Raw genomic sequence first — 24445 nt, forward strand, 5'->3', positions numbered from 1 at the left:
CTCCTACCGATGTTGGGCAGGAGTTACTATTGAATGATTTGTAAAGGACCCATGAATTAAAATAAGGGTAAATTCATGCCTGCCTCAAACTTACTTGATGTTAAAACTGGTGCTCACTCAGTGAATGCCTCTGGGCATCACCTACTTCTACACCGTGTGCTAACTCCAACAAGATGCTTCTCTACAGCTTCCTGCTGCTTTAGGTCCATCCAGGGTGTGCTGCTCCTGGAGGCGGTGTGTGTTTTTGCTCTATCAACAAAGAATCCAATAGGAATATTGAGTTGGGATGGCACGGTAACATTGTAGTTAACATAGCACTTTACAGCGCCAACATTCCAGGTTCAATTCCCGCCACTTCAGTAAGGAGCTTGTAAGTTCTTCCTGTGAGCATGTGCATTTCCTCTGGGTGCTCTGGATTCCTCCCACATTCCAAAAATGTACTGGTTAGTAGGTTAATTGGTCACATGGTTGTAATTGTGTGGCACAGGCTCAATGGACCAGAAGGGCTTGTTACTGTGCTGTATCTCTAATAATAATACAAACTCATAAAAGATACCTTACCTTACTACAAATACAAGCCTGATCCAGTTTTTTGAGTCAGAGCCCCACTAATTATATTGCCACCCATCCTTTATTACAGATAATCCAATCCATAATAACCATCAGGATATAATAATACAAGATAAACAAGCAACAACAACTCATTTAATAGATATAGCCATTCCAAACGCACATAACTTACAGAAATCAATAAGTAAAAAACACCAGAAATACGCTGAATTAAGAGGGGAAATTGAAAGATTATGGAAGTTGAATAGGGTATACGTTGTCCCAACAGTAATATCGCAAAGTCACTGCACAACAGCATTTAACAATTAGGGCTACACAGTAATATCTATGTAAATCTTCAGAAAGCCACAAAATGAAACACTACTAGAATAGTCAAAAGTTCAGGGCAATTGAGAAATGAGTATGCTTGGCTATGTCCTTACCTTAGGTTTCACCAGCTTCAGCTGAGAAAAAATAAATTGTAATAATAATAATAATAGTAATAATAATACAATAAGAACATAAGAAAATAGGAACAGAAGTAGACAAATTGACCCCTCAAGATAATGATCATAGCTGAATGTCCCAGTCCTCATCTTCTCTTTGTTTCCATTTCCCCAGAGCTCTTAATTCCTTAATCATTCAAAAATGCACCTACCTTCTCTTTAACTACCTCCAACTATCTAGTCTCAATAACCCTCAGAGATAATGAATACCAGAGATTCACCACTCTCTGTGAGGACCTCCCCTATACAACAAATTTTTAATATTCTCTAGTGTAAGGTCAATTCATAGAGTGGCTGCCAATCAGCCACTGCTCTATCCATGCAAGAATATTTCCTGTAATACCATGGGCTTCACTTGTTAAGCAGGCTCAGGTGTGCAATCTTGTCAAAGGGCTTCTGAAAATGCATCAACTGATTCTCCTTTGTCTATCTTGCTTGTTATTTCTTCAAAGAATTCCAACAGATATGTCAGGCAAGATTTTCTTTTGAGGAAACCATGCTGAGTGCAGCCTATTTTATCATGTTTCTCCAAGTACCCTGGGACCTCATTCTTAATAAACAATTCCAACATTTTCCCAACCACTGAGCCTATAGTTTCCTTTCTTCTGCTTCTCTCCCTTCTTGAAGAGCAAAGTGATATTTGAAATTTTCCAGTCTTCCGAAACCATCCAAATGTCAAAATTTGTATTGAGAAAAATAATTAAATAAGCTTAACTTTCATTTAGTTGGAAAATAATTTTTAAGTTAAGCTAGTGGAAATTTTATGGGCCTTCGGAAAGTTCAATGATAGCCGCTGGTGAGCCCTTCCTAATGAGATTTTAATTTTTCTATTGCAAAAACCTGTAATGATACTTTGAGATTAATACTGGAACATTACAGTCTGGATGGATGATATTGTATTTTTCGATTTTACAGGGTTTTCAAAAAGACCAGCCCCAATCAGAAGGTTAGTGTAAAAAGTTGTAAATCTGGATTAAAAACAGCAATGCTAGAAACACTTAACAGATGAGACAACATTCATGAGCAGAGCAACAGATTTAAAGGTTCAGGTCTATAATGACTTTAATGAAATATCACTGGTCTGAAAGGGTTCTCTGTTTCTCTCTCCAGACTCTAGGGATTCTCACTAGCTACTGCTTTTATTTTGCAAGTTCAATTTCAGGCCTTGTCTGTCATTCTAGATGAAGTTTTCATTCAGTATTGAGCTATTAAATTCTAATTTCAGCATTTTATTTCATTTCAATTTATGATAATGAACAGCAACTTGCATGTTATTACTGTCAATATGGAACACTGGGAGTAATTTTGACTTTTATCCGTGATATTTATTCACATGGGGTTTTTTGGAGTATGTTACAAACGTGTTGGGTAATGCTCATTTCCTTTCATCAGCTGTCACTCTACCTGGGAAAGCGAGACTTTATTGACCATATTGACAAAGTGGATCCAGTTGGTGAGCAAGGATACTATTTACACATTGGTAGCAATAGTGTAACATGAGTGTGCATAAACATGTCTGTGGGTAAAGAACACGTGAATGCTTAATCATGTACATGCATGTACGCCAGTGTATGAATGCGTGTTTGCATGTAAGTACGATTAATTGCCACCTCATTAGGTACCTCCTACACCTAATAAAATGTCCGCGGTCTTCAGCTGGTGTATCCCATCCACTGTAAAGCTCAATGTGCTGTGTATTCAGAAATGCTTTTCTACTGTTGCAATGAGTTGTTATTTGAGTTACTGTCACCCTCTTCTCAGCTTAAACCAGTCTGGCCATTCTCCTCTGACCTCTCTCATTAACAAGACATTTTAACTCGCAGAGCTGTTGCTCACGGGATGTTTTTTTTTGTTTTTCACACCATTCCGTGTAAACTTTACAGACTGCTGTAAATGAAAATCGCAGGAGATCAACAGTTTCTGAGATACTCTAACCAGCCCACCTGACACGGACAATTATTCCACAGTCAAAATCACTTCGGTCATGTTTCTTCACCTGGATCCTAGCCCTCCATCAATGTACCTATCCAAATTTCTCTTAAATATTGAAATCAAACCTGCATCCACCACTTCCGCTGGCAGTGCATTCCACACTCTCACCAGCCTCTGAGTGAAGACGTTCCCCCTCATGTTTCTCTTAAGCGTTTCACCTTCCACACTTAACTCATGACCTCTATCTCTAGCGTCATCCAAACTCAATGGAATAAGCATGCTTGCGTTTACCCTATCGTAATTTTGTATACCTCTATCAAATCTCGCCTCATTCTCCTTTGCTCCAAGGAATAATGTCTCAACCCATTCAAACTTTCGCTATATCTGAGGGTCTCGAGTCCTGGAAACACGTTGAAAATTTTCCTTGCATTCTTTCAATCTTACATCTTTCCTGTAGATTGCTGACCAAAACTGCAGACAATGCTCCAAATTAGGCTTCACCAACATCCTACACAACTTCAACATAACTTTCCATCATCTATACTCAATACTTTGATTTATAAAGGGCAATATGCCTAAAGCTCTCTTTATGACCCTATTTACTTGTGATGACCCTTTGAAGGAAATTACAGATCCATGTCCCCAGATCCCTCTGTTCTGCCATTCTCCTCAGTGCCCTACTGCTACCTTGGTTTGTCCTCACAAAATACAATACCTCTGCATTAAGCACCACCTGCGACTTCTCAGCCCATTTTTCCAGTTTTGATAGCCTCCTTCATTGTCCACTGCACTCCCAGTCTTGGTGTCATCTACAAATTTGTTAATCTAGTTTATCACATTATTATCTAAATATTTGATATGGATAGCAAATGCGGCCAGCACCACTGGTTGTGAGTCAGGGCTTTTGAATTGTATATGGGTGGAGGAAGCACCCAAGGAAAGGATGTAAGCATGTTTCAGTTCCAAACTGATATAACAAAAAAAAATCTCCTCTCCTCTTAAATGTATGGATCAAACACTGATAGAATTTGGGACAATATTATCATGTCTGGCCAATAAAAATGCCAAAAATCCAAAGGCAACCCATACAAAATGCTGGAGGAACTCAACAGGTCAGGCAGCATCTATGAAAATGAACAAACATCCAATGTTTCTGGTCTCAGCCTGAAACATCAACTGCAGTCCTTTCTATTGATGCTGCCTGGCCTGCTGAGTTCCTCCAGCAATTTGTGTGTGTTGGTTGGATTTCCAGCAATTGCTGAATTTCTCTTGATTGGGAAATAAAGATGTTGGTGAGTTTTCTGGACTGTGGCATCTTCGTGATTGGACCAAGACAGGTTATTAATGATGTTCACTCCTTGCAACCTAAAGTTGCCAACACATTCAAATTCAGCTTTGTTGATGTAGATAGGAACATGTGCAACAAACCTCTTCCTGAAGTCAATGATCAAATCTTCAAGGAAAAGGCTGTTGTCATGACGTCATGTTGCAAAGCTTCCTGTCTTCTTTCCGTACTCTGACACATCGTTATCTGAGCTATGTGCCACTGTGGTGGTATCATCTGCAAACTTGTAGATGGAGTTAATGCATAATCCGGCCATGTGAGAGTACAGGGAATAGAGAAGGGGGCAGAGGATGCAACCTTGTGGTGCACCAGTGCTGAGAATAATCGATCCTTACTGATTGCAGTGAGCCTCATATGCCACCATGTTTCTATGGCCAATCCCCATTCTGTGCAAGTTGAAAGATCACAGACAATGAGTTGGAAAGGAGACAAAACTTATATTGCTAACAGGAAGCCGGGTATAACATTCACACATGCAAATACAGACTAAGATAAGATCAGACTTAGCAATGGTAGCAGTCACATAGACCACATTGTGTTTGTACATTGACGTGTTTTTACGTGTGATACAGAAGCTGCTGCTATTTATATCCCCATTTGTAATGTCAAGAAAAAATGATAACTCTTGCAATCACCTGTCACATTAAGGTATGAAGTAAGGGACTTATAATCTATTGTCCAGAATTTATAAATCCCGCCCTGACAATTGGAGGATTCTACTTTAGTTATGTAATCTGAAGTTAATAAATTGTTTTCAGATAAGAGGATTTTTGGGAGAAGAGGGCTGTCCAGCTAAGAGAGACTAAATAGCTTGGGCCTGTATCCATTGGAATTTGGAAGATTGAGGGGTGTTTATTAAAACAGTTAAGATCCTAACAAGGCTTGACGAAGTAGCTGATGGGATACTTTTGCTAGTGGGAGATTCTCGAAAAACGGAACACAACTACAAGATAAGGATGTAGTCAGTTACAAGTGAGGTAAGTGAAAACTTCTTCTCACAGGCAGTGCTGTATCTCTGGAGTTCTCTGTCCTGGATGTTGTATCACGAAGAGTATTTAAAGTGGAGGGAGGTATGGAGAATTGAGACGGAAGAATTGAGGCCAGTAGGACAATTATCCATAATCATGTTAAATGGCAAAGAAGCCTCGAAGGGCCTAGATGCCTAATCCTGATCCTATTTTAGAACATAGGGCTGTATAGCATAGTACAGGCCCTTTGGCCCACGACGCTGTGACAGCCTAAATAAACCTACTCCATGAGCAACCTCAAGGCTGTATATAGTATACATACTTGGATAATAAATGTACTTTGAACATTGAATCTAACCCCTCTCTCCCAAATAGCCTATAACCCTCCAATTTTCTGACAACCGTATAGCTATCTAAATGTCTTTTAAACATCCCTTTTGAGTCAGCCTCTATCACCACGACTAGCAGGGTATTCCAGGCATCCACAGCTATCCATGTAAAAAACAATGCCTGACTTCTCCACTCATCTTAAAAGGATGTCCCCTGGAATTAGGCAGTTGCCCTGGGGCAAAGTTTCTGGCTGTCCATTGTATGGTGCCTCTTATCACCTTATACACCTCTATTAAATTGCCTCCTTTGCTCCAAAGAGAGAAGCCTTGGTTCATTCAAGCTTTCTACATAAGACATTCTCTAATCCAGGTGGCATCCTGGTAAATCTCCTCTGCGCCTTCTTTAAAACTTCCACATACTTCCTATAGTGAGGGAACCGACTGAACACAATAAATGTCCTGACGAAGGGTCTCGGCCCGAAATGTCGACAGTGTTTCTTCCTATAGATGCTGCCTGACCTGTTGCATTCCACCAACATTTTGTGTGTGTTGCTTACAATAAATGTTCTTGTGGGTCTTGAGATGTACGACAGTAGTGGTGTCTAGAAAAGTATCAAACGTGTTCGGTCTATGAATACACAGTAACTTATCTATCCTTATTCAGTCTGGTCCACGTCTCCCTAAAACCACAGCAGTGTGGTCGACTCTCCCCCTCCTACTGAGTCTCTCAGTTCAAGGACAATTAGCTTTGCCATTGATGCTTATCAATTAATTTTAAAAATGTGTTTTCCAGCAAGTCATAAGTAGACAATGGAACATTGATTTAAAAACTATGAATGAATATAAATTCTATGACACTCCCAGGTTAGTCAATGCTAGAATTCAGAAATCACGTTTTTGGGGTCAATAGGTTGCATTCACACTGTTACTTTACAAATTGTTTTGGATTGTTTCTTGCAGATGGAGTATTGCTGATTGACCCAGAGTACCTAAAGGACAGGAAAGGTAAGGACGCTGAGCTGATACGCTGTACTTAAATCACTGAACTAAGTTTGCCGGTTCCCGGAGACATAGATAGATTAGAGATTAGCTTTATTTGTCACATGTACATCGAAACATACAGTGAAATACGTCGTAGGCATCAAATCATATCAACAAGGATTGTGCTGGGCAGCAGCCAAGAGTCGCCAGGCCTTTGGCTCCAACAGCTTACTAATTCCTACCCATATATCTTTGGAATGTGGGAGGAAACCAGGGCAGCTAGAGAAAACCCACACGGCCACGGGGAGAGAGTAAAACTCCCTACAGATAGTGGCAGTGATCGAACTCTGAACCTACAGCCAGTGCTGAAAAGAGATGTGCTAACCTTATGCTACCATGCCGTCCCTAAGCTGCCCCCGAATTATGGGCTGACCTCCGATCCCTGTTAGCACCCTGTGTTTCAGCAGTAGGTACATGATAAGAAATGGCTCAACTCCACTGTGTCTTGTGTTACTCACTGACACTTAGGTAAACTTGCTCTTGAATGTATGTTTCCTTTGCTGAAAATGACTTATTAGTGGATTATTGGAGTGTTTGTTGTGTGGCATGAGCCACACCACACAAATTGAAAAGCTGCAGATGCTGGAAATAAAAATTTTAATAAAACAGGAAATAGTGGAAGTACTCAGTAGAAATAGGGCAGCATCTATGGTAGAAAGAACAGAATTAATATTGCAGATCTGATAAAGGGTCTTCAATCCGAACTATTAACTCTGTTTCTATTTCCTCAGGTGCTGTGTATCTGCCAAAGATTTCCAGCACTTCCAGTTTTCCCTTCCTATGTCAGCCCTCTTGCACTCAGGGTGACATCTTTTGAAACATTCACACTCACACTGTACCTCTTGTACCTAACAAAGTGGCCACTGAGTTTAAGTTTGTGGTCTTCTACTGCTGTAGTCCATCCACTTCGAAGTTCGTCATATTCAGCATGCAGAGATGTTCATCTGCACACCACTGTTGTAACTTGTGAATATTTGAGTTACTGTCACCTTCCTGTCAGCTAGAAACAGTCTGGCCATTCTCCCCTGACCTCTCTCATTAAAAAGGCATTTTTTGCCCACAGAACCGTCGCTTACTGGATGGATTGGTTTTTTTTTGCACCATTCTCTGTAAACTCTAAAGACTTACCGTAGTCGTGGAAATCGCAGGAGATAAGCAGTTTCTGAGATTTTCTGGTACAAGCAATTGGTCAAAGTCATTTAGGTCACATTTCTTCCCATCCTGATATTTAGTCTGAACAAAATCTTGACCTAATCAACACAGTTTTATGCTTTGAGTTTCTGCCGCATGATTCACTGATAAAATTTTTGCAATAATAAACAGGTGTAGAGCTGTACCTAATAAAGTGACCGCTGAGTGTATTTTCTAGTGATAAATTCAATGCATGGGATTTAATTTTGGGTGTCTACTGATTGGGTGAACAATCCTGTCTCTGACAAGAGAAACAAATGAAACAGAATAGATCCAAATCTGGGCCCCTTTCTCCTTAATGTCAATGTCCAGTTTTAACATCTCACAGATTTTAACATTGTACTTCAAATCAACAAAAATCAACCCCTCCCCCCACTGAAACAAACATTTAGTACAGATGTTCCGTACATTTGACTGTCTGACAGAGCTTTGTGAATCCATGGAGTATGGACCTTTCAGATTTCCAGAATTATTTTTATTTTAAAAGTGCCAAATAGGTGAATGGGGATATTAAACTCATTGACAACAGTCAACTGCACATGGTTAAAATCTTGTGCTCTCAGCAGCTTTAAAGTAAACTGTTCTCACACCGTCTATTTACAACCTGTACGCAAACAAATGCAAAATATGACATTAAGCTGAGTAACAATTTGCAACATTTCTAATGCATGGGTTTTCTAAAAGGCATTTCTTTTCCCTCAAAAGAAATTTTAAGAAAATCACTCACCTTTTATGGAACTAATGCTGTGAAGTCCCGGTTTGGGGTTGGTGGTGTGAGAGTTGGTAGAAGTGTAAGGAAGTCAGTGATAGTTTTATTCTCTCACACTACCAATTTTATGTTGCCTTATTGAAGTTTTAACTAGCAGGCTGAAAGAACTCAGTAACTCCAGGGTGCATAAGTACACTGGGCCACCTGAACACTCAATTTCTATTTGTGGACATGGTTTATGATTAATTTGTAAGCTTCACAAGCAGATATAACCCAGTATCTGCAGCTTGATAAGGCTGCAGTACAGCGAAGCAGATAAAGAGTGTGAAGAAAAAAACAAAACGTGTATTTAAAAAGCATAGAAAACCTGCAGCACAATGAAGGCCCTTTGCCCATAATCCTGGGCTGAAGATGTACTTACTTCAGAAATTACCTAAGGTTACCCATAGCCCTCTATTTTTCTAAGCTCCATGTATCCATCCAGGAGTCTCTTTAAAGATTCTATTGTATCCGCCTCCACCACCATTGCTGGCAGCCCATTCCACGCACTCACCACTCTCTGTGTAAAAAAACATACCCCTGACATCTCCTCTGTACCTACTTCCAAGCACCTTAAAACTGTGTCCTCTTGTGCTAGCCATTTCAGCCCTGGGAAAAAGCTTCTGACTATCCACACAATAAATGCCTCTCATCGTCTTATACACCTCTATCAGGTCACCCCTCATCCTCCGCCACTTCAAGGAGAAAATGCCGAGTTCACTCAACCTATTCTCATAAGGCATGCTTCCCAATCTAGGCAACATCCTTGTAACTCTCCCCTGCACCCTTTCTACAGTTTCCACATCTTTCCTGTAGTGAGGTGAACAGAACTGAGCACAGTACTCCAAGTGGGATCTGACCAGGGTCCTATGTAGCTGTAACATTACCGCTCAACTCTTAAACTCAATCCCATGGTTGATGAAGGCCAATGCACCGTATGCCTTCTTAACCACAGAGTCAACTTGCGCAGCAGCTTTGAGTGTCCTTTGGACCCAGATTCCAAGATCCCTCTGATCCTCGACACTGCCAAGAGTCTTACCATTACTACTATATTCTGCCATCATATTTGACTTACCAAGATGAACCACGTCACACTTATCCGGGTTGAACTCCATCTGCCACTTCTCAGCCCAGTTTTGCATCCTATCAATATCCCGTTGTAACCTCTGACAGCCCTCTACACTATCCACAACACCCCCAACCTTTGTGTCATCAGCAAACTTACTAACCCATCCCTCCACTTCCTCATCCAGGTTATGGATAAAAATCACAAAGAGAAGGGGTCCCAGAACAGATCCCTGAGGCATACCACTGGTCACCGACCTCCATGCAGAATATGACCCATCTACAACCACTCTTTGCCTTCTGTGGGCAAATCAGTTCTGGATCCACAAAGCAATGTCCCCTTGGAAGCCATTCCTACTTACTTTCTCAATAACCTTGCATGGAGATACCTTATCAAATGTCTTGCTGAAATCCATATACACTACATCTACTGCTCTACTTTCAACTATGTGTTTAGTCACATCCTCAAAAAATTCAATCAGGCTTGTAAGGCACGACCTGCCTTTGACAAAGCCATGCTGACTACTCCTAATCATGTTATGCCTCACCAAATGTTCATAAATCCTGCTTCTCAGTATTTATTAGAGAACATTCCGAGGAACTAGGACTTCAGCACAAATGGATCATTTATGAGGTCCAATGATGCTACTTAGACAAAGTATGTAGGTTGACATATATAATTCATGAATGTATCTTGGTGATACTGTGATCCTTCTAAAAGCAATCCACAAATGCTTGAAAGACCTAGGATAATAGGAACATGAAAAGTTTGCTCAGTTCTTTGAGCTTGTATCGTCATTCAAATAAAATATGTGACCTATATAGCTTCCATGTCTACATTGGCTCTGAATACTCAAGTGCTCATGCCCAACAAATATCAATCAATATTAGATGTCAAGTGTTTCAGTCTGCTTTGCAAACCCCCTCTTCCCCTTCACTGATGAATTAAAAGGAGAAAGGTTCACAGAACATAGAGCCAAAACTCTCCCCTGTGCTCACATGTCACCCTCCCCAGCTAATTCAGAGATCATGGGCTCTCTTTTTGTGGCAACTTCTCTTTGTGGCTTAGTTGTGTACTTCACTAAAGTGTTTTATATTTGGAATGCCATGTTTACCACAGTTTTTCAGTAATTGTTTACCAAGTTCTCTGAACTTCAATTTACACAGTTTATGTGATATTGACGTGTGCATTCCGATATGGCCGTGAAGATTTGGACGTTATCGGCCTTAGTTTCCGAAAGGATATTTACTCAGAGGCAATCCAGGTCTATCCATCACTTCCCAAAAACAAGAAGCAACTGACCTCACTGCAGGAGAAATTGACTAACAAACTGAAGGAGAACTGCTACCCTTTCTGCTTTGAGGTGGGCTCTAACAGTACAAATCGTCATATTTGCTATTTAAGCTAAGGTTGGGGAGCTCTCAAGGTCTGACAAGCCTCGACAACTGGAGTCTAACCTTTGGGCAGGTTTACAGCTATGATTGCTGGATTGTGGGTTTGAGGATCAGGGGAGGAATGTTGATGAAGAGCTGGGAGGCAGAATTCTTCTCCCTCTGAGAAAATCTGCTGCAGCATCTTTCCTTTCAGCCCAAAGATTTACAACTGTTAACCTGTTTATGGACTGGAAAAATTGCCTCCTAAAACGTTGTAATGACAGATTTAGAATGCAGATTGGACAACCTACTCCCTTTGAAGTATTGATATTGAAATGCCAATTCCTCACCTGTTCAACCTTTATTAATGACCCACTTACTTTGTCACAGGGGCCCTACATTAACTGCCCCTGCATTACATATAATATGCTCAAATTCCATATTTAAGTATTTATAAATCTAACATCATTTATCATGTAAGATATGCATAATTTATAAAGGAATGATTTGCTTCATTTCAGTTTGCTACTTATTCTACATTCTGTGAGAGAAATGTTCCTTGTAACTATTGTTCTTACTTAAGATCTCTGAAGAACCTAAAGGGAATGAAGTGCTTATAACCACAACATTATCTGTGTTGAAAGGCATGTTAATCTTCTTTTCCCTGATGAAGATAAGCTTATCTCTGTAAATCCCTCCTTATGATGGATCATAAGCTGCCACAGTGCCTCATAAATCCACAACCTCACCATCAAAATGGTTAAAGACTGCAGGTGCATGGGAAAACCTCTGCCGCCAGATCCCTCTCCAAGCCAGCCAACTTCCTGATTTGAAAACACAGTGCCATTCCTTCTTTGTTGCTGGGTCTAAAACCAGGAACTTCCTACTCAACAGCGCTATTGAGTATCTTCACAGGGGAATGTATGAAAGTGGTTCACACCACCTTCTCAAGGGCAGTTGCTATCGATAATAAATACTGGCCTTGCCGGCAGTGCCCCTGTTCAGAGAATGAATGAAACAAATGGATACAAATTGATGTCAGTTAAAGTGACCATAAGACCATTTTGCCTATTGAGTCTACTCCACCATTCCATCATGGCTGATTTATAATCCCTCTCCGCCCCATCCTCATAGTTTTCCTCGTAATCTTTAAATTTATTTAAATCTTACACCCATGTCACAACATGAGGGAGTAAAAATCTTTGTGTTATGAATCTGTTGCAATGTACAGACATGTGAATTTAAAAGTCTAATGGTTTGTAGAAAGAAGCTGTCTCGTAGCCTGCTGGTCCTGGCTTTAATGCTGCGGTGGTGTTTGCCAGACAGAAGCAGCTAAATTTATGGTTGGGGTGACCGGTGTCCCCAATGATCTTCCAGGCCTTCTTTCTGCACCTGCTGCTATAAATGTCCTTAATGCCCTTATTAATCAAGAACCTATCAACCTCATCTTTAAATATACGCAATGACTTTTGACCACTATAGCTGTCTTTAGCTATGAATTCCACAGACTCACCACACTCTGTCTAAAGAAGTTCCTCATCTCTATTCTAAAATGATGTAATTGTATCCATTTATGATAAACAATACATTTCTTTATATTTTAAGTTATTTTACACCAAAATTATTCATATCTTTACAGATTCCAACCAACCTGCCATGTTCAGTGACCTTACAACCTGGCCCAGATGACCATGGAAAGGTAAAAGTGCTTCTTGTCAGTAAACAGATTGAATGGTGTAAGCATATTCCTTGCATTACCATGGGAATGAGGTGAAAAATGTGGTTAACCAGCAACTTCCACAGACAGATTAACTATTTCTCTCACTCCATGCCAACATAACAGGCTTGGTAACCTGTCTTACGGATCTTCTTGGAAAGTCACTTCACAGTACTCTACTGGATGAGGGAAGGAAGAAAATTACCTCCAGCCACTCTAATGCTGGCTGCTGAAATATCAGGTCTGGGGCTTGGCAGGGGGAAAGAGTGAAGGGGAGATCATTTCAATACCAGACAAACCCAGGTGATCTAAGCATCTCTTTAAGGCTAGTAGTGCTGTGGTTCAGATGGTTGAACCAGAGATAGCACTCTGCCTTTTCTCTTGCATCTCAACATTGCAACCAGATTTAGTGTCATTGACTTAGAGACAAATCCAGCATGGAAACAAGCCTTTGGCTTAGTTCACATCAAACATCGACCACCCATTTGCTCTCACCTCGTTCTTTTATTGTCCCCACTTCCCCCCCATCCCCAAATTCTATGACTGTACATATGAGGTCATCTACAGTGGCTAATTAACCCACCAATTAGTATGTCTTTAGGAGAAAAATGGTGCACCGTGAGGGGCAACCCATGTGATTACAAGGAGAACATTTAAACTCCACATACATAGCACCAGGTCAGGACCGACTACCATAACTTACCTCTAGTGCGTTGGTGGGCAGTAGAAAGAGAGGGGAGCAAATTTGCATGTGGGGAGCATTGAGTGGGATTAATATAGATGGGTGTTTAATTGTCAGAACAAGTGGCTAAAGGGTCTGTTTACATACTTGATGGCATTATGGAATCAGCTCTCTGGTTCTGGTGACATATAGCCTGCTGATCATTTAAACACTTTGCAACAGGAGGCTTCTTGCCTGTAGTAACAGATTGTCATGCTACCATGTTGCCTCTGATCTCCGTCCATTTTCTCTCCAGCAAAGAGCACTTCTTCCAGTAACTCTGCAAAGTGCCATTCATCTCAACGTGCAACTATTGTGCTTTGGAACGCCTCCTTGTTTTATCCCAACCAGAAGACCTCGACACATTAAGGAGATCTCTATGCAGGACGGGCAAATGTACATCAAATGAAAATGAGGGAAAATCAGCTTCAGGCAGCATGTGGGAATCGCTGCTTCCAATCAAGATGGCGCCATGCTGTGGTCTCCGTTGAGCTTGTGGCTGAGACTGGTTGTTTTCAAAATTGTCTTGTAGGTATAGTTTTGTGGACAGAGCAGGCAGGTAGAGGTCAGGTTAGGGTTTAGGGAACAGGATGGTGGGGTCTTGGATCAGGCCAGAGCCTAGGCCTCCGTTCTGTGCTCGAAGGCCAGTGACGTGGACATGGACGAGGGTTGGGGCTGGATGGCAGGGAGGAACGGGACCTGATTTGCTGTTGTTTTGTTGCTAGTTGTGGTTCTGTGTTGTAGGCAGGCTATGTTGGCACTGGATTATGTGGCAATACCTGCTGGCTTCCCACAGCACATACTTAGGTTGTGATGGTTATTAATGCAGATATGCACTGTATGTTTTACATTTATTTGTTATGTTCCATGTAATATGACAACTGGCAATCCTGGTCTTTCCATGGCCATGATTGTTCTTGGCAAGTTTTTATATGAATGAATGAATGATCTTTATTGTCATTATACATAGGTACAATGAAACTCCGTTTGGCTTCCTCTCAGGCAATCAAAGTGGTAGACAAAAACAAAACAGTAATAGAAAAACGGAATTAAATAGATAAGTAGCAGAAAATAAGTTGCAGCAGCACCAGAATATCACAGTAATGTACAAAGTGCCGTTAGTGCAAGTATTTGAGTCCTTGTGTGTGCTCACAGTTTCAGTCATTGTTCTGTGGGAGTGGTGTGATGGAGGCCACAGCTCTGGGGTAGAAGCTGTTCCTCAGTCTATTTGTTCTGGCTTTTAGTGTCCTGAACCTTTTGCCGGACGGCAGCTGGTCAAACAGGGAGTGACTGGGGTGTGTGGGGTCTCGTGTTTTGCCATTGTCTTCTTCAGGGCAGTGTCTCTACAAGACAGGTGATCCCATCCATTATCAATACTCTTCAGAGATTGTCTGCCTGGTGTCAGTGGTCGCATAACCAGGACTTATTATACGCACCAGTTGTTCATACAACGTGCTCCCATGGCTTCATATGACCTTGACTGAGAAGGAGGGTTAAGCAGGTGCTACACCTTGCCCAAGGGTGACCTGTAGGCTAGTGAAGGGAAGGAGCACTTGCACCTCTTTTGGAAAAGACACCCATATGTTTTATGTAAAAATGATTAATAAAATGAATCTGAATCTGAGCAGGTATGCAAAGTATTTAAGGCAGAGCAATGTCTCCATCTGCTGGTAGAGAAAAGCAACAATTCTGTTCCATGCAAAGAGAAGGATGGGGCCCTTCATAGGAAGTGAGCCTCTAACTATCTCTTTGCTTCTTCTGTGCCGAAGTACAACTATGTCATGACTTCAGTGACAGATTGATGGGAGCGCTGAAGTCTTCTTGCCTTTAGTGTTGGGCACTTGCCTGTACAAGCTGGAAGCACATTTGCATGACTGAATCCCTTTTGCCAAAATGCAAATACAGTTGAACGCATTTCACAAAGTGCCATTCATCCGGCAGGAAGTGGGTAGAGAGCATAAGCAACATACAACCCCAACGACATGACAGGCTCTCACCACAGGCGAGCAGCATCCTGACACCGAAAAAACAACAGGTTTTAATGCAAATGTGCTCATCAATCAGAGACATGACCCTGTGCCAAAACTCCTTTCGTACAAAAACACACTGAAATGTTTTAAATCTGCTCACCAATATTTGCTAAATGACACAAAGTATGTCAGACGCAGATTAATATAAACTGTGGTAAACATGCAGTGCATCCTGCAGATGACAGCAGCCTCTTTCAAAATTAAGACCATGTCACATGAGGTGCCAAGATAGATGATGTTGTGAACTAGAGCAAGGTAGGTTAGGGCATCAGAATAGTGCTCCAGTATCTGAACCCTCAAAGCTGATTTGTGATTTTTATGTAGTCTTATTTATAAAGTAAATCACTTTTTTGTAACAAGAACAACAGGGAAGTTATCATTGAATTTGGAGGAGGTAGATTAATGGAAGTCAGAGCAGATGTTCTTGAGTAATACTGTAACAGGGTTCCTCAGGATTGCTGAAGGGTCTCAGCTGAAAACATTTCCCTCTATAGATGCTGCCTGACTTGCTGAGTTTATTATTTATTCACTGAGACACAGTGCAGAATTGGCCTTTCGAGCTGTGGCGCCCAGCAATCCCCTGATTTAACCCTAGCCTAATCATGGGACAATTTACAATGACCAATTAACCTACTAATCTCTTGGAACTGTGGGAAGAAACCGGAGCACCCGGAGGAAACCCATGCAGTGACAAGGGGGGCGTGCAAACTCCTTCCAAGCAGCAGCAGGAATTGAACCTGGGTCGCTGATACCATAAAGTGTTGTGCTAACCACTATGCTACCATGCAGCACCCCCACCCCCCCGGCCACCCCACTCCCAAGCATTTTATGTGTTTCCAAGTATATACCATACACTTTGTAAAAGAATGTCAGTGTGCCTCTGTCCTAAATTGCCAAGTCCTAATCCTGAGATCACGTTTCCTTTTTTTGAACTCTTCAGCCAGAGGCCATAACCTCACACCCTCTACCTTGTCTGTCTCTCTTAGAATATTGTCTGTTTCAGTGGAGGTTAGCATACATTACTTTGCAGTCATGATAAAGGACCCAATGACCTACAGTCAACCATTTTACACTAATACCCAAAGCACAACATCCCTTCCAGGGAATATTCCTGCAAAAATGTAAACTTCTGGGGGGAAGATTTTGGAATTTTTTGGGGAGCAGAGAAAAGTTCCCTCTTTTAAAGCTGTAACTGTTAAAGGATGATTGACGGTTGCCTTGGGTACAATCAATGCCAGTGAAATGGTCTGTCAAGGAATCTCCTGCCATTGGTTCCACAGTGTGAGCTTGTTGCTGATTTGCATATTATGTAAACAGTCCTCTCCCTTTTCTTTTCATCTATTCCCCACTCTGGCTTCCCTCTTACCCCTTCTCTTCTCCTCAACTGCCAACCACCTTCTTCTGGTGCCCCTCCTCCTTCCCTATCTCCTATGGTCCACTCTCCTATCAGATTCTTTCCGCATCAACCCTTTACTTTTCCTCCTATCACCTCACAGCTTTTCTCTTCATTCTCCCTTCCCAACCCGCCTACTTCCCTCTCACCTTGTTTCACCTATCACCTGCCAGCTTTTGCCTTTTCTACTTCCCCCTTCCTTTCCCGTCGTGATGAAGGTTCTTGTTCCAACAGATGCTGCCTGACCTTTTGTGTTCACCATCATTTTGTGTGTGTTGCTATAAATAACCACAGTCATTTTAAGGTGACCAACCATTCCTCTGTCTCACATGAACTAAAATACTTGTTTTGCTTTTGATTGTAGGCGTGCGGTGTAGATTTTGAAGTGAAAGCATTCTGTGCCGATAGCCTGGAAGAGAAGGTTCATAAAAGGTACATGAACCTTCACCGCCTGAACATCTGTCTCCATTCAGACAGGGGTAGTTGTCTGCTGCAAATATTCTATGTTTTTTTCATTAATATTAACTTTCCAAATTCTTATAAATTGTTCAGTCTAATTCTCCAGTGGTCACCTCTCAGATTCACCCACTGAGTCCTGCTAAATGTTATTTTCTATTGAAACTCCTTCATATTGAACTGCAGCTTTACGTTTCAACATCCTGGAATGCAATGACCAGACGAAGGACAGGAATTCCTTTATTCAGCTCTCCTGTGATTAATGTTCCTTTGCTTAATGTTTAATGTTAAATTAATGTTTCCTTCCTCTACCCCTTTTGGACCTGGGGCAGTAATACCAATTATTGCTTCTGTGAGCATTATGATTTGTTTTAATCCATTTATTTAATAGCGGGTTTTCACAGTGGTAAAGCCATCATATACTGTCGGTGCCTAATCACCCTGCGACAGTGGTAATGATTCACATTTTTGAATTGCTACAAAATATCTGGTGAATTCCAGGACATACATGATGAAGGACATACCGTATACCATATATTTCCAAGTCAAGATAGCATGTGACTAAGAGGGAAACGAAAGGTGGTTATGATCACCTTTGCCAATTGCATTTGTCCTTCCTCATGGCAGAAGAGACCAGAGGTGCTCTTGGTATAGGTCAGAACAATCTAAGCCTTCGCTCCCATAAAGCCCTCCATTTGTCAATCATCCATAAGACTATAAGACATAGGAGCAGAATTAGGCCATCTGGCCCATCAGACCTGCTCCACTATTCTATTATGGCTGATTATAATCCTTCTCAACCCCATTCTTCTGCCTTCTCCCCATAAATGTTAACACCCTGACTAATCAAAAAGCTATCAATCTTCTCTTTAAATAACCTATTGACTTTGTCTCCAAAGCTATCTGTGGTAATGAATTCCACAGATTCACCACCCTCTGGTTAAAGCTATTCCTCCTAATTTCTATTCTAAAGGGACATCCTTCTATTTTGAGGCTGTACCCTCTGGTCCTAGACTCTCCAAACATTCTTTTCATGTCCACTCTATCCAGGCCTTTCAATATTTGATAAGTTTCAATGAGATCTCCCTTCATTCTTCTAAACTGCACTGAGTACAGGCCCAGAACCATCCATTTGCTAATCTATTCTCTGAAATGTCCCTAATATGTCTGCCTAGATAAGTTTGTTTTAATAGTGGAGGAATGAAAGTTAATAAGATCCTAGATGTGAAGTGCAGAAAGATTAGCCCAAGAATCATAAAATGAAACAGCATAAGAAAGATAATTTACCATTTTAGTTGCACCAGCATTTGAAGATTAACTTTCCCTTGGTATTCTTCAAGAACTACCAATGGTAAATGGTAGGGCATTGAAGAATGCAGTAGAACAGAGTGATCTAGGAATAGTGCTGCATAGTTACCTGAAGGTGGAATCACATGTGGATAGGGTGGTGAAGAAAGCTTTATGTATGTTGGCCTTTATAAATCAGAGCATTGAGTGTAGGAGTTGGGATGTAATGTTAAAATTGTACAAGGCATTGGTAAGGCCGAATTTGGAGTATTATGTACAGTTCTGGTCACCAAATTATAGGAAAGATGTCAACAATATAGAGAGAGTACGGAGAAGATTTACTAGAGTGTTACCCGGGTTTCAGCACCTAAGTTACAGGGAAAGGTTGAACAAGTTAGGTCTTTATTCTTTGGAGCGTAGAAGGTTGAGGGGAGACTTGATAGAGGCATTTAAAATTATGAGGGGGGATAGATAGAATTGACGTGGATAGGCTTTTTCCATTAAGAGTAGGGGAGATTAAAACAAGAGGACGTGAGTTGAGAGTTAAGGGGCAAAAGTTTAGGGGTAACACGAGGGGGAACTTCTTTACTCAGAGAGTGGTAGCTGTGTGGAACGAGCTTCCAGTAGAAGTGGTAGAGGCAGGTTCGGTATTGTCATTTAAAGTAAAATTGGATACGTATATAGACAGGATAGGAATGGAGGGTTATGGGCTGAGTGCGTGTCAGTGGGACTAGGTGAGAGTAAGCGTTCGGCACGGACTAGAAGGGCCGAGATGGCCTGTTTCCGTGCTGTAATTGTTAAATGGTTATATGGCTATATAACGCCAATTCTCTGAACAGTTATCACTGAAGCATCTCCCGCCTGTTCAGATGATGCATTGGAGAACACAATTTATGATTTCTCTTCATCTTCTGGTTTAGTTTTGGGGTTAGATGACATCATTTTTCCAAATTTTGAGGGATGGAAACTTTTTCCCCAGTTCTCATTGTACCCAGTTTCTCTCTGCTATTAGAAACCAATTATTCAATCACACTGCATCGTTGAATCCCTGTTGTCAGAATCAGAATCAGCTTTATTAGGACTGTCCTAAATGGCATGAAACTTGAAATTTGGGGGATCAGTGCAAAGACCTAAGTTTGCTATGAATTACAAAATGGTACAACAATTTGTAATGAGGTAATGTTCATGGGTTCACGGAATATTAAAAATTTTGATGGCAGAAGGAAAGAACCTGTTTTTGAATCATGAAGTGTGAGCCTTTAAGTTCCTGTACCTCCTCCCGATGGTAGTTATGAGAAATGAGCAAACTCTGGATGGTGAGAGTCCTTTATGATCTGCCATTAATCATCACCACCCTCAAGAGACCAGCCCTGGTCTCTTCAGATCACCACATAATTCTGCATTCCCACAACTTGTTTCATAAGTTTCTGTGCATCTTCTCTACAGCCTTGAGATCCTTCAGAAGTTGTGGTACCCCCAATTGGACACAATTTTCCAGATGAGATTGAAAGTTCAGCATAACTTCCTCCATTCTTCTCTGCTTATATCACCTGGAGTCCACTAGCTATTAAAATAGTGTTTTTAATTTGCCTTTCCATCTTCTAAGATCTCTTTTTTCATGCAGCTATGTTAAAATAGCTATTTCGCTTTTAGATTTCCTCATAGCCTACACATTCCTTTGCCACACTGTTGGTAGGCTCAAGTCTAAATACTTCTGGCACTCTTTTCAAGTGGCTTTTCTTTAAGGTGGGGAGCCCAGAATGGGTACTGTCAGTCATAAGTCCATTCATCTACTCTCCAATACCCTTTGCTTTGATTTATCATGATATCTTTTCAATTTTGTTACTGAAGTATGTGGCTTAGCAATAAATCCCACCTACCATATGTTTCCCCATTTTGCCATTTGGTCTGTTGCTCACCTTACCGATGTCATATTTTTCTGAGTTCCACACATTCTGCAGACGTGTATCCAAGTGCAGACAGTAATGTATTTCATAAAGATGTTGGTTTCGGAGAGGGAAAAAAAACTGCACGGTTTCCTCTGGTTAGAAAATACAATCATTCTCCATTAATCTCTGCTTCCTGTCTCAGACAGTTATGTTTTCACCCAGCCACTGCCTTTTATCACCTAATTTTCCAAAAGGGAAAAGTAAGTACTTATACTAAGAGCTGACTTTCATTAAATCTCCTTCCTCACTCAGTTAGAGTTGCTAGTTTTCAGCTGCAGGTGTGATTCAATTCAATTGGATTTCAACCACCTCCAGATGTGTCATCTGGTAATAGATCTCAATTTTCCACTCTAAACATGTCTTTCAAAACCATTCACAGCCCCACCCGAGTCTTGTAGTGATAACACTACAAGAGAAGGAAAAATTGATTTTTTTTCACCAAGTGGGATCCATTAGCAGGAGCCACCAGAGGGTGTGCTTGAGCAGAGTGTCAGAAATGTTTACAGAGTGACCTAGCAACAGTGAGTGTAGAGTTGAGGAGGATCAAGGTATGGTCTGACAATGCAGAATCTACAGATGCTGGCAAACTTAAGCAAAAGCAGAAAATGCAGGAATCACTCAGCAGCATCAGAATTAGAATTAGAATCAGCTTTAATATCACTGATAAATTTTATTTTGCAGTAGCAATACAGTGCAGTATATTTAAAAATATAAATTACAATATGATATATATATACATATTGTGTATATGTGTATTGTATAAATCAAGCAGTGTAAAAAAGAGCAAAATAATGAAGTAGTGTTCAAGCATTGTTTCATTGTTTATTCAGAAATCTGATGGCAGAAGGTAAGAAGCTGTTCCTGAAATGTTGAATGTGTGTCTTCAGGTTCCTCTACCTGCTCCCTGACAACAGCAATGAGAAGAGGGCATGCCCTTTGTGATAGAGCCTTTAATGATAGATGCTGCCTTTTTGAGGCATTGCCTTTTGAAGGTATCCATGATGCTGGGGAGAGCAGTTCCCATGATGAAACTGGCTGAGTTTGCAACCCTCAGCAGCTTTTTTTTTCTGATCCTGTACATTGGCACCTACAGAAAGAGAAAACAGATTTTATCATTTTGAATCTAAGACTCATTCCTTGGATGCTTTCTGAACTGCTGAGGGGTTCCAGCATCTTTGGTTTCTGCTACGGTGCAAGACTTTTTCCAGTTGTGTTTCATTCACCTCAGGGAATGTGAATCAAATTTGATGAAGTGGTTTGGGGTTGAAGTTGTTCAGTGTTTATGTTCTCTATATCAGGAATTCGGTGAGGCTGATTATCCGTAAGGTACAGTACGCTCCCGAGCAAGGATCCTTGCAACCCATGTCGGAAGCCACTCGTCAGTTCCTCATGTCGGACAAGCCACTGCTCCTGAAGGCATCACTTAGCAAAGAGGTCAGTTCCAATCATACCAAATTACTGGCATTAATCCAAGTGGACTGGGTGGCACCGACACAAAGTTTAATTTCAAATTTCAAAGTAAATATATACAACTGTCTGCTCTTGAACCTATTTCTGTGAAAATGATAAGAGGGTTCATACTCTAAATATGAAAGTAATATTTCACCCAATTCTAGTCCACTGCTTTTGAAAGATTAAGATCCATCCCAAAACAATCCATATTGTTATTTTTGGATAATTTGTGACATCTATATGGACAAAAACCGGGCTCAATCAGTTTTTATTTGCATTAACCTTTCATTGATGGTAACCTGACTTTCCCTGTGAAAGAGAATAACCTTCCTTATGGAATTTTGCCCAACAATTGCATTCATCAGGATTTTCTAAAGGAAATTTCCCTATTTTGAGTGAAGCAACAATAATTGCAGACAATGCAAAAATTGGCAAAGTTGTGGAAAGTGAGGGAGATTGCCAAAGGATTTAGCAGGGTGCAGACCATTTGAAATATGGGCAGAGAGAAATGGCAGAAAGAGTTTTATCTGGACAGTGTGACTGAGAGTTTAAATGCAACAGGAAAGTATACAGAAAATCACAGGACACTAAAGAGCATTGGTGTATAGTGGATCAAATCGGAGCAACCTGACTGTAGCAACACTATTAGACAGTGCGATAAAGAAGGAGTATGGTATACTTGTTTTCATTGGTTAGGGCATTGAGTATAAATGTTTGAAGTTTAAAGTAAATTTATTATCCAAGTAAATATATGTCACTCTCTACTGCCTTGAGATTAATTTTCTTGCAGGAACTTACAGAAAAAAATAAATCATATAGGACTTATAAAAAAGTATACAAAAATAGAGACTAACAATCAATGTGCAAAAGAAGACAAATTGTGTAAATAGAATAATAATACTGAGAACACGAGTTATAGAAAGTGATCCTGTAGGTCGTAGGATCAGTTCAGAGCGATGATGATTGGAATTATCCACGCAGGTTCAGGAGCCTGATGGTTGAAGGGTAATAATTGCTCCTGAACCTGGTGGTGTGGGACCCAAGGATTCTGTACTTCCTACCCAATGGCAGTAGTATGAAGAGACCAGTGCCTGGATTGTGGGGGTCTTTGACGATGGATGTGGATGGATGATGGATGGTCTTTGTTGTGTTGGCACTCCGTGTAAGTACGCTCAGTGGTGGGGTGGGCTTCACCTGTGATGGGCTGAGCTGTATCTATGATTTTATATATAATTTTCTGTTCTTCGGCATCAGCATTCCCATGATGCAACCATTTAGTGTACTCTATACAGTGCCCCTATAGAAGTCTGTCAAAGCTCAAATGAATAGCAACTGAATGGAACAGCTGGGGCTCAATTGCCTCTGAGTCAAGGGGCTGTAAGTTTAATTCTCTCCAAGAATGCAAGCATTGAAATCACAGATCTGAGAGTGGGCTGCACTATTAAGGGTGCCTTCTTTAGCATAAATTCCTAAACTGAGATGCAGTGCCCTCTGGTGGTACAAACATCCAATAGAACTTCCAGAGATCTGGACATAACCATTTCCTGGGTTAGAGATATGTAAAATAGAAAATACATCCCAGAAGTCAGATTGTGTTTTTATGTGTTCTGTGATCCAATTTCTTAGATAAACAAAGTGTATTTTAAAATTGGGAATTAAAATGAAGTGCATGATTTTCATTGTGGAGCACTAGTGTAGGAAACAGCCTGGTCAGGCAGAGTGGTGTCTGACATATGAAGCACACATCTGGATGTTACTCCACATTTGCCAGTCAGGCATGTGTGACCGGAGGTGTCCCAAAACCTCTCCTTCCACTGGTAATAAGACCATAAGACATAGAAGCACAATTAATCCATTCTGTCCATCAAGTCTTCTCCACCATTCCATCTTGGCTAATTTATTATCCCTCTAAATACCATCCTCCTGCCTTTTCCCCATAACCTTCTGACTGAACAAGAACCTATTAACCTCCACTTTAAATATACCTAATGATTTGGCCTCCATAGCCATCTATGGCAATAAATTCTACAGATACACTACCTTCTGGCTAAAAAAATTCCTCTTCTTCTCTATTCTAAATGGATTTCTCTCTAATCTGAGGCTGTGCCCTCTGTCATGGACTCTCCCACAATAGGAAACTTTGTCTTCACATCCGCTCTATTTTAGTCTTGCAATATTCATTACATTTAAATGAGATCCCCTCTCATTCTTTTAAACTCCAACGAGTGCAGGCCCAGAGCTATCAAATGCTCCTCATACGTTAAGCCTTTCATTCCTGAAATTGTTCTTGTAAACCTCCTCTTGATCTTTTCCAATGCCAACACATCTTTCTTTAGACAAGGGACCCAAAACTGCTCACAATATTCCAAGTGCAATCTGACCAAAGCCTAAT

The 24445-nt window shown here is 40.8% G+C and overlaps 2 protein-coding genes across 2 annotated transcripts in view; one reads left to right on the top strand and one right to left on the bottom strand.

Annotated features, from left to right (window-relative positions):
• LOC140734215 (phosphatidylinositol 3,4,5-trisphosphate 5-phosphatase 2-like) overlaps positions 1–8672 on the bottom strand; it is a 209514-nt gene extending 200842 nt beyond the window's left edge. The window contains exon 1 of the mRNA XM_073057895.1: positions 8589–8672. The gene's annotated coding sequence lies outside the window, so the exon portion shown is untranslated. The remainder of the gene's footprint in view (positions 1–8588) is intronic.
• The window catches only part of LOC140734216 (beta-arrestin-1-like), a 51030-nt gene that overhangs the window by 11059 nt on the left and 15526 nt on the right, over positions 1–24445 (top strand). Inside the window, exons 3-9 of the mRNA XM_073057896.1 lie at positions 1971–2001; positions 2448–2508; positions 6590–6634; positions 10842–11038; positions 12688–12747; positions 17274–17341; positions 21900–22035. Of these exons, the coding sequence (XP_072913997.1) occupies positions 1971–2001; positions 2448–2508; positions 6590–6634; positions 10842–11038; positions 12688–12747; positions 17274–17341; positions 21900–22035 (598 nt within the window). The remainder of the gene's footprint in view (positions 1–1970; positions 2002–2447; positions 2509–6589; positions 6635–10841; positions 11039–12687; positions 12748–17273; positions 17342–21899; positions 22036–24445) is intronic.

Source organism: Hemitrygon akajei, chromosome 10, assembly GCF_048418815.1.
Source record: "Hemitrygon akajei chromosome 10, sHemAka1.3, whole genome shotgun sequence".
In the NCBI taxonomy this organism is placed as follows: Eukaryota; Metazoa; Chordata; class Chondrichthyes; order Myliobatiformes; family Dasyatidae; genus Hemitrygon; species Hemitrygon akajei.